The 17529-nt window shown below is 41.6% G+C and overlaps 1 protein-coding gene across 2 annotated transcripts in view; it reads left to right on the forward strand.

Annotated features, from left to right (window-relative positions):
- C9H8orf48 (chromosome 9 C8orf48 homolog) overlaps nucleotides 1-14390 on the forward strand; it is a 35622-nt gene extending 21232 nt beyond the window's left edge. The window contains exons 5-7 of one of the 2 annotated variants that reach the window (XM_034781644.1): nucleotides 9102-9334; nucleotides 11996-12148; nucleotides 12735-13550. In XM_034781644.1, coding sequence (XP_034637535.1) covers nucleotides 9102-9334; nucleotides 11996-12148; nucleotides 12735-12743 — 395 coding nt within the window. In that variant the 3' untranslated portion in view covers nucleotides 12744-13550. Of the gene's footprint in view, nucleotides 1-9101; nucleotides 9335-11995; nucleotides 12149-12734; nucleotides 13551-13596 lie in introns of those variants that run through there. The other variant, XM_034781642.1, reaches the window with a different exon arrangement.
- The last annotated feature ends 3139 nt before the right edge of the window (nucleotides 14391-17529 follow it).

A 17529-nucleotide genomic window follows, 5' to 3' on the forward strand; every position in this document is an offset into this window, starting at 1 on the left:
CGCGCGCTGAGGTGCCCCCCCTCTTCAGCTCCCCCCCCCCGGGGCCGCTCTCCCCCCCCCCCGGCTCACCTCTGCTCCGCCCCCTCCAAGCATGCCGCCCCCGCTCTAATTCTCCTCCCCTCCCAGGCTTGCGGCGCCAAAGAGCTGATTGACACCACAAGCCTGGGAGGCGGGAGAAGTGGAGCAGCCGCTGTGCTGGGAGAGGGAGTCTGAGCCGCACGTGTCAGCGCGCCGCCGGCAGCCCAGCCCAGGAACGCTGTTAAAAAAAATTGGGGGCACCACTTTTTGGCGCCCCCAAATCTTGGCGCCCTAGGCAACCACCTAGTTTGCCTTAATGGTAGCACCTGCCCTGCTAATTATACATGAAGATATCATATACCTATATAAAATGACTAACAACTATAAAATTTACCATGAAAAGCAACAGTTCCTAAATTGCAGATGTCTATTTCTGAAAGTTTAACTGGGAGAATGTAATAAAAAGGTTTAGACAAGTCTAATCTCACCTCTGTGGGCTTGTCTATGCTAAGCTTGTTCCTCTTAAAATTTCTCCCATATGGTATCACTGCATCAGTTGAAGCAACAGTGAGGGCTCTAATATATCCATTTTAGCCACTGGGTTGTCTAGAACGGTTCTGAGCAGGGTTTGATGACATGGTGGTTAAAATACATGTCAACACTAGCACTTCCACCATCACTGGTGTGGATGGAGCTGTACCAGTGGTAGCAACACAGGGAAATTTTAGAGTAAAAAAGGCTAATATAGATACAAGCAGTGAGTACATGTAAACTTCTATTTCAGTGGTGTATGGTTTTTGTATGTGCATAAAGGGGAGCAGAGACCTATTTTTGTGAATCTGAGGTTGTTTTTTTAACCTGGCCTCATATATTCCTGTCTGCTGACTAGATCTAGTGTCTCATTTTTGTGTGCACAGGTTTCCACATGCCCAAAGACAGTAACTATTGACATATTTAACACACTACCCAACTAGGCTTTAAGGAGGTGTAAGGTTGAGAGGTAAACCAGGATCATCTTGTGCTGGTTGATAGCATATAACATGCATTAATGAATTAAACATCACAACATCCCTGAGTGGTAGGTGGGTATTATCTCCCATTCTACTGGGAGAGAGAGAAACTAAGGCATAAAGCAACTTAATGACTTTCCAAGGTCATGCAACAAACCTAAAGTAGTGCCAAAAAGAGGTCCCAGACCTTTGGACTTTGCCTTTGCTGTAACTACTCATCCCGGCTTCCTGTCGTCTCAAGGAAAGAGACAATGCAGAATAGTTAAGGCTGACCCGTTCTGTTGTACTTAGATACGACAAATACATGAAGGGTTATGGAATACATAGAAACATATGAGGTGTCACACCAGAGTGACCTGGTCAGGTATGTTGCCTCTGGCTGATATTCTGGTTCTGATGCCAAACCCAAGTAAACAGGCTTGTCGTAGGAGAGGGATTCAAGAGATGTTTTTTGGCGATGGAACCCTCCCCCCGCATAAGCTGTGGAGTGGCAACAGACTACATCACACAGTCAAAATCCAATGGCTGCCTACCTGAACTCACTGTCCTCTCCCCCGAAACCTCCAGCACCATAGATTACAGTTCTGCAACATGCAGGGGGGGGGGCTGAATTCCTGCATGAGCCCCCAGAAAACTGCTCCCCTGTGTTGGGAAGGACAGGGCAAGAATTCTGTCTATTCCAGTTTGAATTGCAAGTTTTTTGTACTGCATTGGCTTACAGCTGACACTCAGAGGAAGGGAGAGGCATCCCTCTCATAATGTTCTTGATTGCGCAATATGATTTCAAGGATCTACTTCTTGACAAGACTCACCCTACCCCTGCCGACAAAGCCAGTTTGTTCCCTGAAACACAAGGGATATATACATTTTAGTTCCCTGCAATAGCTGCACACAATTGACCTAGTTAAGAACACAGAGCCAGTCTTCTCTTTTAATCTATTAGTTTGCACAACAATTTTACTGTTGTCAGGTAAAATAATATATGGCACTGTGACAGAGTTGGACTCACCACTGTGGCACCTCCCGCTGGTCACTCCAGGAATTAGTTCAGTCCATGGGGAGCACCCTCTGCTGGTGGTGTCCCATCCATCATCTGTTCTCTGTTGGTGTCCAGACCCACGTTGTTCCCCACTCAGCGACATTTGTTTCAGACCACTGCCCTCCAACGGTGCCCCCTAGTCTAGCCTCACCCCCTTCCAAGGGGTGGGGATTAGCAACAGTCCTTGCACCTGCCTCAGTGGCCAACCACAGCCTCCAAAGTCTAGCCCTTTGTCTCAAGGGCTAGTTGCAGTTTGTTTTGGCCACCCTACTGCAGGGTCAGATGCAGTACAAGGCGACAGGGCCGGCTCTAACTTTTTTGCCGCCCCAAGCAGCAAAAAGAAAGCGCCGCCCGGCCGTAACAGCACCCCCAGTGCTGCGCCGCCAAACCCCCCCACCGAACAAGTGCCACCCCACTGAACAACCCCCGCCGAGCGCCGCCGCACTGCCAAACACCCCCACCCCCTGTGGAGCGCCACACCGCCAAACACCTCCACCCCCTGTGCAGCATTGCACTCCTGAACCACCCCCCCACGCAGAGCACTGCCAAACACCCCCTGCTGAGCGCCGCACCACTGAACACCCCCTGAGGAGCACCACCACCAAACACCCCCCGCTACCGCCAAGCCCTACTCCACATTGCCCCCCACCACCTCAAGATTGGCCACCCCTTACCAGGTGCCGCCCCAAGCACGTGCTTGGTTGCCTGGTACCTGGAGCCAGCCCTGCAAGGGGGGGGGCAGGGGAGAACAACCCAGGCCCACCCACTACTCTGGGTCCTGACCCAGGGACCCTCTAGTGGCAGCCTCCCTGCCCTGCCCTCCTCTTCCCTTATCTAACTGTCCCTGGGCCACTTCCTATCTGGCCCCTTGCACCCTCTAGGCCCTTTCTATCAGGGCCCACAGTCTGGTAGGTATTGGGCCAGAACCTTCCTATGCTCCCCCAGAGCCTGCCCAGCACTGCTCTGTCCGAGGGGCTGGTCTCCTGCTCTGGAGACAGACCTTCCCCCACAAAGGTCTGGGACAGACTGCCTTCTGTGTGCCTGGGCAGCCTTTATATAGGGCCTAGCCTAGCCCTGATTGGCTGGCTCTAATCTCAGCCCTGATTGGCTCTCAGTAGGCCCTTCCCTGATTGGCTGCCGACCTGCACAGCCGCTGTGGCGTACTCTAGCCCCCTCTCACATGGGGGTGGGGCAGGCACCCCACCACAGGCACCTTTCCTCCAAAGAGATCCCAAAGCACTTCACAAATATGTACTATGCCACTGAAATCTAGCCACCTCTGAGGTAAATTTCTAGTGCACAACCCTGCAGGATAAAGGGTAATGAGGAAGTTCTATGGCCTTTGTATACTGGAGCTCAGACCAGATGATCACAGTTGTCCCTTAGAATCTATGAATCTATAAACCCTCACCCTTTTAAGAAAAGTGCTATTAAAACTTTAATGTCCATGGAGAGCTAATAAAGCAAAGACAAATACCTTTGTAATGTCTCATCTGGAAGACTTTGATCCTGCAAGGTGCTGAGTGCCCTCAATTCCTGTTGATATCAGTCTTAACTTAACCAGGCAGGAGGCATTCACACCTTACCAGATGTGGCTCCAAATGATCAAATACTTATATTTAATAATAGTAACCTGATTTACCAGCTAGCCTGTAGCTACTCTGTATTATACAGTATACACAAATATTGTGAACTCCCTTTTTGCCTATTAGGCATGCAGCCTGTTAATCCATATCTGAACTGTCTGCATATTTAGACAATATTGAAAATCGATCTTGATATGCAGAGTTAAAATCCTTCTGAACAGCACTTATCATTCAAGCATGGGTGCTGGTTTTCACAATTAATTTTCCTTTACCCATTTTACAATTTCTCTTTTTAAAATACCAGAAATTGGTAGAACAAAATAACAACAAAATGCTTGCCAAGTTTCTAGTATTAAATCAGAGTTTTTATTTGAATAATAAAAAGTGCAAAATAAATCAAACACTGAAAAACTAGACATTTCTTTTTATTTTATTTTCACTTATATAACATTCAAACTCTTTTTGGGGAGGAGGGCGGAATTCCATGTGGAAAGCAAAAACCATGTAGGTCAGTGAGTTATAAACCACAAAGCAGGGTTTAAAATATAAACACAGTGACTTACTTATCTACATGGTGTGTGTTCAATGCCATTATAATGAGAGCGGCTGGGTGATTCAGTTTGTTGTGCTTGAATTCCCTAATGTTCAATGTTTTATGATATTATGAAGTATGTAAAATACAGTTCTATTTTGATGCCCTTCTCCGAGCCCCTGAAAATAAGGACTTGGGGATGACCCAACATGTAGGGTCCTGGGAAACCAAGCATCAGTGAAGCATGTTTCTGGAACAATAATCAGCACTGTCAGGGATTGTCTGTAGAGAGATACACAGTGACATTTACGTCTGCCACTGCAAATGGAGAGTGAGCATTCAAGCATGTCTAGCCCAAAGATGGAAAGAAGAGAGAGAAGACAGAGAAGAAAACTGTATTAAAACCAAACACTCTGTGTATGCCCTTTCTTAGCATGTGAAAAGACAGGAAAATACTGTACATATATGCAGGAATCTGAAAGGATTAGAGATTAATAACAATGTACAATGGTATGGAATACCAGTTTTTACAAATTTACAGTGTGTAGTAACTTAACTCATTCCTTTTTATTAGCTGCCTCTTGTTTCAGTAAAATTTGAGTCCAAGATTCTCCAACTGTTCATTTTAAAAAAAATAGTCTGACATTGATTGTGTCTGCCGAGACATTAAATCAGTGACTTATGATATGTTGTGCATCTGAGAGTCGAAGATCCCATTGCTTATTTAAAGGAATAAGGGACAATCTCACAGCCCTTGCCAACATTCTTTCTCACAATAAATTTGATTCTTATTTCTAGATTAATAGTTTCCAGGGCCAGAAGGGACCATTGTGATCATCTCTAGTCTGACCTCCTGCATAGCGCAGGCCATTGAATATTCCTTTTTGAATTAGAGCTTATCATCTAGAAAAACATTGCTTTGATTTAAAAATTGCCAGTGATAGAGAATCCACTACAACCCTTGGTAAATATCCCAGTGGTTAATTACCCTGACTGTTAAAAGTTTATGCCTTATTTCCATCCATATTTGTCTAGCTTCAACTTCCAACCATTGGATCTTGCTGCTAGAGGGTTCTAAGAGGCCAAAGGTGAGCATGAGCTTTTGCTGTGTTCATGGCATTTGATGTGTTTGCATAGTCTGAACTAACATATGCTGATGCAAATCAGATGTAATGCCATTTAAGTTAATGAAGTTAGGCTGGTTTTAAAATGGGGTGAGATGCGGAATGAACGCCTATATTTTATTTTATTAAAATTTAATATATAACTTGGTAAAGTGCTATGATAAACTGGCATATGGAAGGCACTGTTTCAGAATACATTTAATTCCATTTTAATTCAAATGAGCCATATACATTCATGCTGTATGTTAACTCCTAACTTGCCAGGCTATGATTTTAGTCATTGCTTGACAATGATTCTATGCACAACCTCCCACCTAGAAAATTCCTTTTAAAAGGAAAGTGAAAGTTTTTAGGGCAGCCTTGCAAAGTGGCACATATTTACCAGCCTATGCACAGAATCTTTTTGCCCAGCCTTAACATGATAATGAAAATATATATTTGACATGCCCATAAAAAAAGACAAAAGAAGACTCCCCCTTAACCCCACAGATTAGTATATAAATAGATATTGGCAAAGATGATGTACCAGCTATTACTAGGACAGGGAATAAATGTTCAGAAGTGTATGGGCTGTGTTTCTGTCCCTAAGCCCTGCCTGAGAAATTCCTCTACTGCTCCAGTCCTCAGGGGTTCTGTGAAGTTACCTCTCACTTGATTTTAAGAGGAACTAGGTTTGGAACAGAAAACCCTTCTAGGGATCTTGAGCCTGAGCGGTGCTGACCACCTACAGCAATTCTGAGGATCATGACCAGAATTTGGTCTAGTGGCTTAAGCCTTAAGCATGATGGCTCAAAATCAACTTTAAACTTGCAGCTTCCTGTTAATCATTTGATATTGGCAGACAGAACACCAGATTAGGGGGACCTGAGCGGATTTAGTATTTCCTATCTTCCTATAAGTTCTGTGCTTGTCTGAGAATTAAAGAATAGATACATAGACGTAGGGAGAAGTTGCTTAAAAGTGACCTGAAGAACTTTTTACTTTTCAGAAACTTCATTCAGGATTTTGTGTTTCTCCTTCCATCAGGTTATGGTAGAATTAATTCCAAACGTGGCTGAAAGTGCTGCAATTCCTTATGCTGTTTCTGGTGCTTATGATACTGTCAGAGTCTTGGTAGATAATCAAAGGAAGAGCTGAGTTTTCAACTGTTTTGTTTTCGACTGTGTTCATTTGTAATTTTTAAGTCTGCACATAATATCTGTTATTGACTTGGGATTCTGTAAAAAAACATTAAGTTCCTTATTAATATGCGTTAAAAAAAGTATGTTCAATGACCGGGGCATGTGTGGGTCAAGCCTAATGGTCAGAGCAGAGAGTCAAAACCAAAGACAGAGTGAGGTACCAAGCCAAAGATCAGAGTCGGAGTCAGGTGCCGAGCCAGGGGTCAGAGCCAGAGACAGCATCGGGGTAAGGCAGAGGAGCAGGGGCCCGCAGTAGTAAGGAACTGGGAGTAGATGGGGGTCTGGAATGGGGGACTGGAACCAGGAGCATTCAGAGAAGCAGGAAACAGAAGCAGATAGGAAGGGAGGGCTCAGGAGACAGGTAAGCAGGAAGCGTCCAACATCGCAGCCAGCCAAAGATTTCTTCCTGTGCAGACAATTTCCTACTGTTACTTCCTGGTTTATATAGTACTCCGTAGCCAGTCGGGGGACTGGATGTTTCCCCCAAGCAGGAGATTTGGAGATGGGGCCCTCTGTGAGTTAGTCCTTCCCTGGACCCTTCCCTAGTTATTCAGGCGAGCTACTGGGTGGCAGTCGTTGCCTGAGGGCTGCCTGTGGGCTCGGGTTTGAGCCCTGTGATTCCTCACAGTATGTTGTATATATGTATCTCTGTGAAATAAATAAAACTCAAGTACTGAATTTTTGCAGTAGTAGTTTTCTTTTTTGCTTTATCCATTCTGAGAGCAGTACATGTGAACATGTGCACAGTTGATTAGTGTAATTAAAACTCGATGCCTCTCCAGTGTATCAGTCCAACTTTGTAACATGGCCTATGTGCTGCACTTGTAGGGGAAAGGACTTGATGGCTGCAATTATCTTTTCCAGTCAAACCTCTGTGATCTTAACTAAGAAAAAGGCAATTTTGTTGTATTGCTTTTAAAGTATGGCTCATTCTTATTCATGTAAGTGGGATACGAGGTAATACCATGTCTTGCTTTGTCGTTAGTGGAATTGATACACCAAGTCATAAGGAGGAATAAATTACCTTGCTATAATTGATTCTGAACTGTGGCTGTTACAGTTCACTTGCTTTCCTTGTCGTCCATAAAGCAAGGCTTACTGTTTTCAACTTCACTTAATCTTAAATATAGATCGCTTGCTCTTTATAAAGATAGGCTGCATTTCTGAAAGGATGTTCTGTTTCCTTCCAAGATTCCAGAGCTACATCTTGTAGACGTCACATTAAATTCATCACAACATATTTAAGAGGAATTTTGTACGCTAGCTTATTATTTTTTAATATTTGTATTGTGGGGATGCCCTAAGGCACCAGACAGAATTGGAGCAGTACTGTGCGAGGTGCTAGGATGTAGCTCTGGAATCTTGGTGTTTGTCTCTGAGGAAGACCTGGTGTCTGCCCTGAAGAGTTTACGATCAAATTTTAGACAAGATACGACAAAGGAGGGGAACAGCCTATAGGAGGGAATTGTTGCAGTGGTACAATTACACTGTCACATAGACTTGGCAGGGCACAGCTTGATGTTTCTGAATAATATGAATTTAAGCACATGCAGTTGGGTTTTGGCAATCATGCAAAAGCAAGTTGAATGTGGATATAGAGAAATACTCTTTATCCTCCATAAAACACTTAAAAACAATGCAACAGATGAAAGCTGCATGGAGCCATCACTCAACAAAGCATGCTGCTAATGAAATATGCAACTAGTAACCACAAGAAATTTGTTACTCATTTTATCTGTTCTTTATGGGCTGGATCCAGTGTCCATTGAAGTCAATGGAATGACTCATGTGACTTCAATGGGTGTTGGGTCTGGCCTTAAATTTATTATTACGCTACTATCTTAATTGTAATTTCTCACTTTTTTATTTATTATTAAATGCCACCTGAAAGGAAGAAGGAAATGAGAGAGTGAAAGATGATGTTTAAACCGAACCAAATAAAGAATGTATTAGATGAGCATTGAAACTTGAGAGGAAAGTGTTTGCTAATGAAATAACATTGTCCTTTAAAAAAAATGTGTGAGGATGAACTGTAGATTATATAATATATTTTAAGTGTTTTCCAGCAGTAGCTTTTAATAGAACTCTAACTACTAAATGTGTGTGTGGTTTGCAATCAGATCTGGAGTTCTGACTTCAAATGTTAATGAATTTTGCTCTAGCAGATTGCAGTTCCTGCTAAGAAGGGGTTAAATCCAAATTAAGCAATCATATGGTCTCCATTAATGTATTAAGTGTCTAAACTAAGGGTAACTTCTGTATTGTTTTATTTACCACATTTACTTTTTCTCTTTAGTAAATCTGCATTTGTCTTGTGTGCTCTACATCAAGTACTTTCTTTGCATGTGATCTTTATCCTATCCCCTTCCTTTTGGACTGTGTTTCCTTTTTGGTGCATCATAGAGGTGTTTATACTTTGCATTTTTCTAAATGGATTATACCAGATTTACATGTAAATGTTGCATTGCTATTATGAATGCAAATACCTTCATACCTGACGTTGCAGGGTTTTTTTAACTACATGATAAGAGGTCACAATAGAAGACCTGAGATTCTTCTCCTCTCTGATATAGTAATTGCGATTTTTGTTTTGATGATGCACTGTTGACAGAAATTACTGAAGTATCAGATGAAGAACTGGATGCTCTGCAGTCTTTTTGCGCCATTAAGATAAGCCAGATCCATCATCAGTTGAACTCTAAGCAATCAAACAGCAGCAAACATAAAGATCTGCAGCATGGATTCACTTCAGAGAAGCCAGTGATAGGTGACTTGAACTGTACTATTCCTGATCAGCTAGTGAACAGAATCCATCTGAAAAATATCAGTGAGACAATGAAACAGGTACTGTAACCAAAACATAAATCATGCCTGTTTGTTTGTTGGTTGGTTGGTTTGTTTGGAGGGCTCCTAAAGAAAAATTGAAACTATATGGGCCAAATCCTGCTGTCCTTACTCATGCAAAACTCCCATTGACTTCATTGTGAGTTTTGCCTTAGTGCGGACTGCAGGATTTGTGTTTCTGATTTTCTCATTAAAGACCGTGTTGCAGAAATGCTTTTAATAAATAGCAAAATTATATAAAATTATGCCTACTGACAAAATTCTGATTTTTCATTGCGACATTATATACGATATGAGTAATTCACAGAGGCAGGGGTGGATAGTTATTGTCAACCTCTATGACCGTTAGGTTAACTGGGGAGTAGAATAGTAAGTAATGCTTGTCAGGCTGCCCTTGCCCTTTTGTGTACAGAACTGTTCTGGAAGTGACTTGTGGAGTCTGGGGGCAGCATCAGAGAAACGTGCTCACTGTCCAGGAGGTTTGGCATCCCCACTATAACAGTGCCCCCGTTGGTTAATGTACAAAGTGGCATTGGCTCTGCTCAAAAGAGGTCAGAAGCTGTCTTGCTACTTCAGCCACAGAGAGTTGACAGGATTGCAGTCAAAAGAAGTGGTGGATGACTGAAGCCTCCAGGGCAGCCTGGGAGAGTAAAATATGAGAGCCCTTCCTCTCCCCTTTTGTATAAACTCTTTATTGTAGTCCGGAATTAGGAGTGGCTATCAGGACACCAGCACAAAAACAGAAATATGTGTAAATATATAATACATTTTGGGCCAGATGTTTCCTGGTTGCAAGAAGGGAGGGCACAAAAAAGCTCACCCCTTATGCCTCTTCTCTGCCCCGGCTGCAGTCCCTGGTCTCTTCTGAGGTCATGCTTCTCTAGGGAATATATGAATGTGGGCAGTAGGGGAGTGTTTTTTCAGAAGGGTAAATATTGCTAGATAGATCTTCACCTTAGGGTCACTTGGCCGTGGATGTATCTGGCCTGTAGCATGGTTTAGCTTTTGATTGGAAAACTGACATCAGTGTTCCTAGATAAAAAAGATAATATCTTTTTTCGGAGACAAAGGTAAAATATTTTAGCACATAGGTATGGCTTTAGCCCGTCACTGTGAATGACACATTAGCAAAATACCTTTTAAGCTAAGATTACATGGAAAATTGTTGGCTTTTATTTGTCACTCTTTTGCACGAAAAACAAGAAGTGTTTAGGCATATTTTAATAGAAACATTCCTAAATGCCTGATCCTTTTTTTTTTTTTGGCCAACCTTTAATTTTTAACACTTGCCTAAAGAATAAAATGTGCCTGATAGAATCTGGGTTGCATCAGTGAGTTTGGTAAGATGTGCATGTGTCATTTTAACAGTTTGAAGGGCTTTTCTTTTCTGCCAGCCCAGTGCTCCTTTCCCATAGGACAGGCAGACTGAGACAAACAACGCCTCTTTCCACTGTGTGTGTGTCAGGAATCACAAAACTGTTGTTTATTCTCCAATGATCCTTGAATTCTAACTTTGTATTTATAAGGGGGGTTGAATATGTTACTGTGACAGTCATCACCTACAGATGCCTTTACCCATAAATCTTGGTGTTGGAAAGTGTCTGTGCCTCATTTGAAATGGGTACAGCATGTCTGCATCGGAGAATAATTTTGATAGAACCAAAAAATGAGTGGTGAATAATAACTGCAGTCATGTATTTTGCTTCAGTTACTACCACATAGATTTGCTTTAATTTACTGCCATACAGCATGTAAAAGTAATTGTTAAACCATTCATCAGCTAACCCTGTGCCAAGTGAGCAGAGAATAGTGGGGTTGTTTTTTTTTTACTTGTTTCTTTCTTTTTGGTGTTCAGTCCTGGGATACCGAGAGCTTCATTTTTTTTAACAGTTTTGAAATTACAGCTACTTACCTCCTTTCACTACACTAAAATGTAATAAAAAAACAGCTATTGATAAATTTGTAACAGTCTATAAGCCTGACTCTTCTTTCGCTTACATTGGTTTTACTCTGGTGTAATTCCATGGAGTTAGTCCTGATTTACATCTGTGTAAGTGAGATCAGAGTCAAATCCTATATAGATGTATATCCTGAGATTTGTATAAAGCCTTTAAGCACACTCAAGGTTTTGTGGTAAATAAGCTAACACACTTTAATAAATATTGTTATTCAACACTTGAAGGAAACTGCTTGTTCAATTTTACTTTGGTTTTAATTCAGAACTGTATGTACATATTTGAACCAATATCGCTTTAGGGTTCTTTTTCTTGTTAAAAGTTGTGAAGATATTTATTATCTTTTAAAAGATGGCATGTAGGTTTCAGTTAGCCTGCTACAAGAAAAATCTGTTGTATTACCAGTCAGTGATATGATGGCTGAAAAAAATCAGATTAACCTTAAATGAAACAAAGTTACTGCTGCTAGAAAGGGTAGCACATGGGGGAAAGCAAATGTAGTTTAGTGTAAAAGTCATTCAGACCAGCTCATCAAGATGATATTGTGAAAAAGATTATGAAATAATTTATGGCTCCTTAGAAGAGCAAATCTTTCTCTTCAAAAGCTATATATATCTATATTTTTTATTTGTTATTTTTTAATAGAAGCGATCACCTTGCTAAGATATATGTTACTCGTTCATTTTTTCAACTTCTCATTTTACAGGTGAAAGAAACTAAACTACACCAGCCTTCACAATGCCATGATTGTAAGAAAAAATGGACAGAACTGGCCAAGATTACCTTTCTCAGACAAAAGAAGACTTTAGTGGAGAAAGCTTTACTCCAAGATAAATTAGAAGAACAGATTTATGTCAAAGTAAGCAAATGTTATTAAAACAAACACTCCAGTGCATTTTGTACACACTTGCAGTTGAGGAATCCGTGAGCTAAATTGCATCCTAATTTATGACCATGCAGTCGCATAGACCTGCATGTAATGTGAGTTGGGATGGAATCTGGCCCCATGTCGTTACTAACCTGCATGGGGCTAGATCCTCACCTTGTGCTGATCATATCTATGGAGCTACTCTGATTTACATCAGCTGAAAATCTGGATCACCATTTTCCAGAGGTTTTTTTATATTGGGCGTGTCTGGATTGATTTCCCATGATCTGTTTTCTGATTGGCTAGCCAGGAACATAGTAAATTATATCATTGTTATATGATGCTTGCTGGTTACATCCACACAGGCTTCCATCCCATTTTCTCTCTTTTCAAGGACTGGGGTGCAAGGTGACTGCCACATTGCATAGATGCAGAGGCAGTTTTACTGTCGCAGAGGCTGTTCCTACTGCTCTTTCTTAACCATGACTGTATTATGGTGCTGCCATTTGAATTTCATCAAAATAAAAAGCGTTCTCATGGGGTTTCAGATAGAAACCTTGTCTATTTTTCCTTTCAGCTTCAATAAGCTCAAGATGGCAGCCACCTTGTGAATTGTAGATATGGAATGCAGAAGTTTTTCATTTACAATATTCTCCTGCTTGGCATGCACACTTCATCCCTTATCTTATGGATTCTCAAATCACCCTGTTTTGTACCTGAAGCGAGTTTTGTAGTTGCTGGTTTTCCCACTACTCTTCATTCTAACCTAAGTATTTACACCATGCTCATCATCAAGGTTCATGAGTACCTAATGCAATGGAGGGGAGTAAGACCTAGTGAAAACTGGCCATAGACTCAGGGAAAGAGGAGGAAGAGTGGCTCTGCAACATACTCTTTCTATCTGTCAGGAAGAAGCCCTTCCAACCCCATATTCTGCTGTTCAGACTCTTTGTTTCTGTATTATGCCTGGGGAGATGGCTGGTCTGCAGCAGCATCGACAGATCAAAAGGGATTTCCTCTTGAAAGATAATGTTGACCCGATTAGCATTCTGTCCCATGGATTCCTACTTTCATGCTAGGAAAGCCTTCTGGAGTGGGTTGCTCTAGGCCCTGACAGCATGGGCATGCACCTAGGGAACTGAATAAAGGCAGTGAGCCTCTTTGCCCCTGCCCATCTCAGATGTCCTGAGATCCCTGGGATTTCTCTGGTTTGCTGGCTCTCACATCCTGCACACTCTGATGTAGGGAGAATCCTCGTTCTCTGATGCAATGTTCTGCAGGATATTGTGAGCTGTAACTCATTAAATTTGCTGGCCCTTCTATGGGTAGCTCTGCACAAAGGATAATTTGGCCCTTAAGATGGCCTGTATCATTATAGTATGTGACAGATGGTAGGAGTCCAAAATAAAATGCCTCACTGCAGTTTTCTTTCATTTCAGGACTCGCTCACACTCATAGGAGAAATACACAAAAACCTCCCCAAGCTTTCAGAGGATCCAAGGAGTATATGGCAAAGACTGAATGAGAAAGGTCAGAAAGTGTAGAGCCTGGTTATGATGAGCATTAATCAAAGAATGTAAGAGCTGGCAAAAATCTTCTGGTGACACTCATGTGCCTAATGCCTACTAATGAGAACTGTTTTGTTAGTGACAAACTGATCAGTGGGCAAATATTCCTGCAGGTAGAACCAGATATTCCCAGAGCACAGGATTCCAGCTGACAGTCCTGCTCTGTGTCCTTCCCGAATGCAAAAGCTGCAATACAGTGTAGTCCAACCAAATACATTTTTCAAATTATGGAAGCTGACATTTTTTTTATTATTATTCTGACAAGCAATAACTATTGTATTTGTGGGTTTGCTTATGGGATTTCAGAGCAGCTCACTGCTTCTTCCATCTGTACAAAAAATAGATGGTTCTGTTTTTCTGGGTGGGGAGTTGTAATTATTGGGCTTCAGCTCAATCTTTACCTTCTGCTTCCTGTTAAATTGAAAGCTAGAGCCCCAGGTGGAGGAGAGAAAGAGAAGGTTGCAGAGTAACTGTAAAAGGAATAAAATGAAACTGGGCATTTATAGAACTGAAATAATGAGAATATGAACTGAAATAAATCAGTAACCCTGAGGATGCCAATAGGACAAGAAATGGCATTAAATTAATCATAGAACCTGTCTGTGGTGGATGTTTAGAAAGAGAAAGAAAACAAAATACAGAATAAAACTGGAATAAAATGTCAATTAAGATAATATTTTGACTGTTTTCTGAATTTGCTGATGCATTTGCTGTCACTTTCTATCGATTCCTGAAAAGGAATGTCACTATCTCATTGAGATTATCTCTGGGTGAAAGTCTGATACTAATAGGAAGTCCAAGGAAAGGGGCTTTGCAGAGGAGATCTCTGGGGGCAGGAAGCAATGAAATCCTTCTGCTCACTCCAAGCAAGGCATGTGGGCAGCACAACTATGACCACTAAGTAGTCTATGATCACCATCATGGCTTCTACTGACAGCTGTAGCGCGTTCCATCATCCCTCACCGGGGATGTGTAGCCAATGGATCCACATGAGTTGAAGACCCTCTGGCCTCTGCAACCTCCATGTTTTCAGCACGTTTGGGCCTTCCACAGCAATTGAGGATCTGGGAAGACATTTGTCTATCAAATGTGTATATGAAGGAGATCACTGCCTAATAGTTCAGTGGCTTATTAAGACATTAGAATGGTACTTTGGTGTTGCATTTTTTTCCCTTTTGGTAAAAGAAAATCTATTGATGGGGTTGATTTGATGTTCTGTTTAAACAAACTACAGGTATGTAGTTGTTACCTATACTATGTACTGTAGCTATCAGATCAGTGTACCCAGGGTTGTGTGTTTAGCCACATGGTTTCACGATGCCCAAATCAATATAAAGCATGAAAATAAATTAGGATGGCGGGAATTAGAGGTTCACTTAGATTATCCTTGATCTTGTGGTATGAATAACCTCCATGAACGATTTCATTAGTTTTGCCTGAGTAGGTTAGGCCTTCAGTGAATCTCTAGAGCAGTCTTAAATTCTTTAATACTAGCTGTTCTCATTCTTTCACTGGCAGCTTATTCCACCTTCTAGCAACCCTCTGGGCATAGTTGCCCATCCTAAGAACTCCCATTAGCATCACTTTCAGTTTTAGATCACGACTGCAACTTATATAGCTATCTTATATGGTGAGCAAGATGCCACTGGATTTTTTTGTTAATGCACCATCCTTAGGTATCTTAAAATCCCCCATAAGTCTCCTATTTTCCACTTTTATAACCCTGTTCACATTAGACATTCCATCTCTGCCCCATATTTGTCTTGTGACTCCACTTCCCCTCCCTTCCCAAACTCTGCCTAATTCTTTGTTGACCTTTTTTGAACTCCATTAGCAAAAGTTCCCCCGTTACTCAACATAACGTCTCATAAGGGCTCTGTTATGGAGCAGTGGTAGCAAAGTGCACACACAAAAAGGGAGGCCATGCCTAAGACCCTCTGAAAATTTACCCTTGCATAACACAGTGCAAAATAATACATCTGTATAGCTTTGTTTCACTACTAAAACCAGGGAATATTAGATACAGGGTTCTAAATACATGTTGACAGGACACAACAGTGCATTTGAACTCTGCTTTTGCTGTTCAGATTGTCACTGGAAATCTTGAAGTATTTCTTTTTAACTCTTAGTTCTCAACTGTTTGTGTAAATACACTGAATTATAAGTTCTTTCGATCAGGCACTTACCAATTTTATTTTCCCGCAGTGCACCATTCACACCCAATTTAGAGAGGCAGTTCAGAAAATTCATTTAAAAATTCAGCAGCCGTATGGTCTGTGGTGTGTATCTTTTTCTGCTGCTCAGTACTGCAGGCTCAGAACAGTTTTGGAGTTCTTCTCTTTCATATTTTATCAACAATAACTCTGGGATCTGAACACTTATTTTCTGTTACCTGGTTGCAGCTATTGCTGATGTACAGTATGAAGCAAATGAGAGAGCTTGCCCTGTAAATTACTTATTTCATACTCCTGCAGGGCCTGAGACTAGTAACCAAAGAATTTTGACATGGAGACCACAGAAAGGCACCTAGATCAGTGCTTTTCCTTTTACACTCCCCAGGAGCCATTTATTTTTTTGAGAGAGATTTTTGTTTTGATCTGGAGAAACATCTTTAAAACTGTGATCAAGAAAAATTTATTCATCTGGTTTCCTTGTCTGTGCTCATTGGGGTATAAAAGGAGCAAGACTGATGCGGGGTGAGTCATACAAGAAGCAGATGTGGCACTGAAACAAATTAGTCCATCCATTGTTAAGTGTCATTTAGAGTTTTTCGTTTTTGGTTTTCATACTGCACACTCTTACCCTTTTTTAATCCTCTGAATGATTTGTGAAGTATTAGAGTTTATTGCTATGAACATCTTGCAAATGCAGAAGTAATTTGTTTTTGTTACATACACTGATTTATTTTACATATTCATTAGTAATGGTTTTTGCGAGGCTGCACTTTATTTCTTGCTAACCTGACCGTGAATGTTGCTGAATTGACAACCTGAAAGATTATTATCCTGAAACTAGCACCAGACTGATACAGCATTGGCTACTATGGCAGTGCAATCTTCCCCTGAACTGTCCCACCTCTCCCTGAAGAGGTCAACTCTGAGGGGGATGAAGTTAACTCCAAGACCATTCATTTCTTAGCCTCTTTTCTGAGCACCAGTTATAGGAGGGGACTCTATGATATGGATGCTTGCCACTAGAAAATAGGCCAAAATATCCATTTCATTCCCCATAGGCCACTGCAATGCCTTAAGATGGTAATGATGTTCGATTGCTACTGACCTGGACTGGATTTAAACAAGGGCAGAGGTGAAAAACTGTATATCTCATTTCCGATCCTTTGTGCTCTCTGCTGCTTGGCTAGTTTCTTCACCAGTAAGCCTCATAGCAGTTTTAAATTTCTTCATTGTGTGCAGGCCACACTCACTGGGAGAGAAGTTTAGAATGCCACAAGCTCTCTAGTGCCCCCTGCCTTGTCAGAAACTCATTCCTGATCAACAATCTACAAAGCTTCATTGGGGCCAAGATTATACAAATTCACCTTTCCTTCCTCGAGACACCTTTCACTGTAGCCAATGTCATCAGAGCCGATGAAGCCAGTCCGATCCCATTCATTCAAATAGAAAGTTTGTCAGGAGCGTTGAACTGGTGGCAATGAAGTGAAAGGTTTACTGCTTTAAAGAATAGTGCCCTCCTGTGGGGATGAATCATCGTATGGACATAGTGCCCAGTTTCTACGCCGCTGCAAATCTGGACTAACTCTACTGATTTCAGTGCAGTTAACCCAGAATATATACCCTGGTATCG

The sequence above is a fragment of the Trachemys scripta genome, chromosome 9 (assembly GCF_013100865.1).
Source record: "Trachemys scripta elegans isolate TJP31775 chromosome 9, CAS_Tse_1.0, whole genome shotgun sequence".
Taxonomy (NCBI): Eukaryota; Metazoa; Chordata; order Testudines; family Emydidae; genus Trachemys; species Trachemys scripta.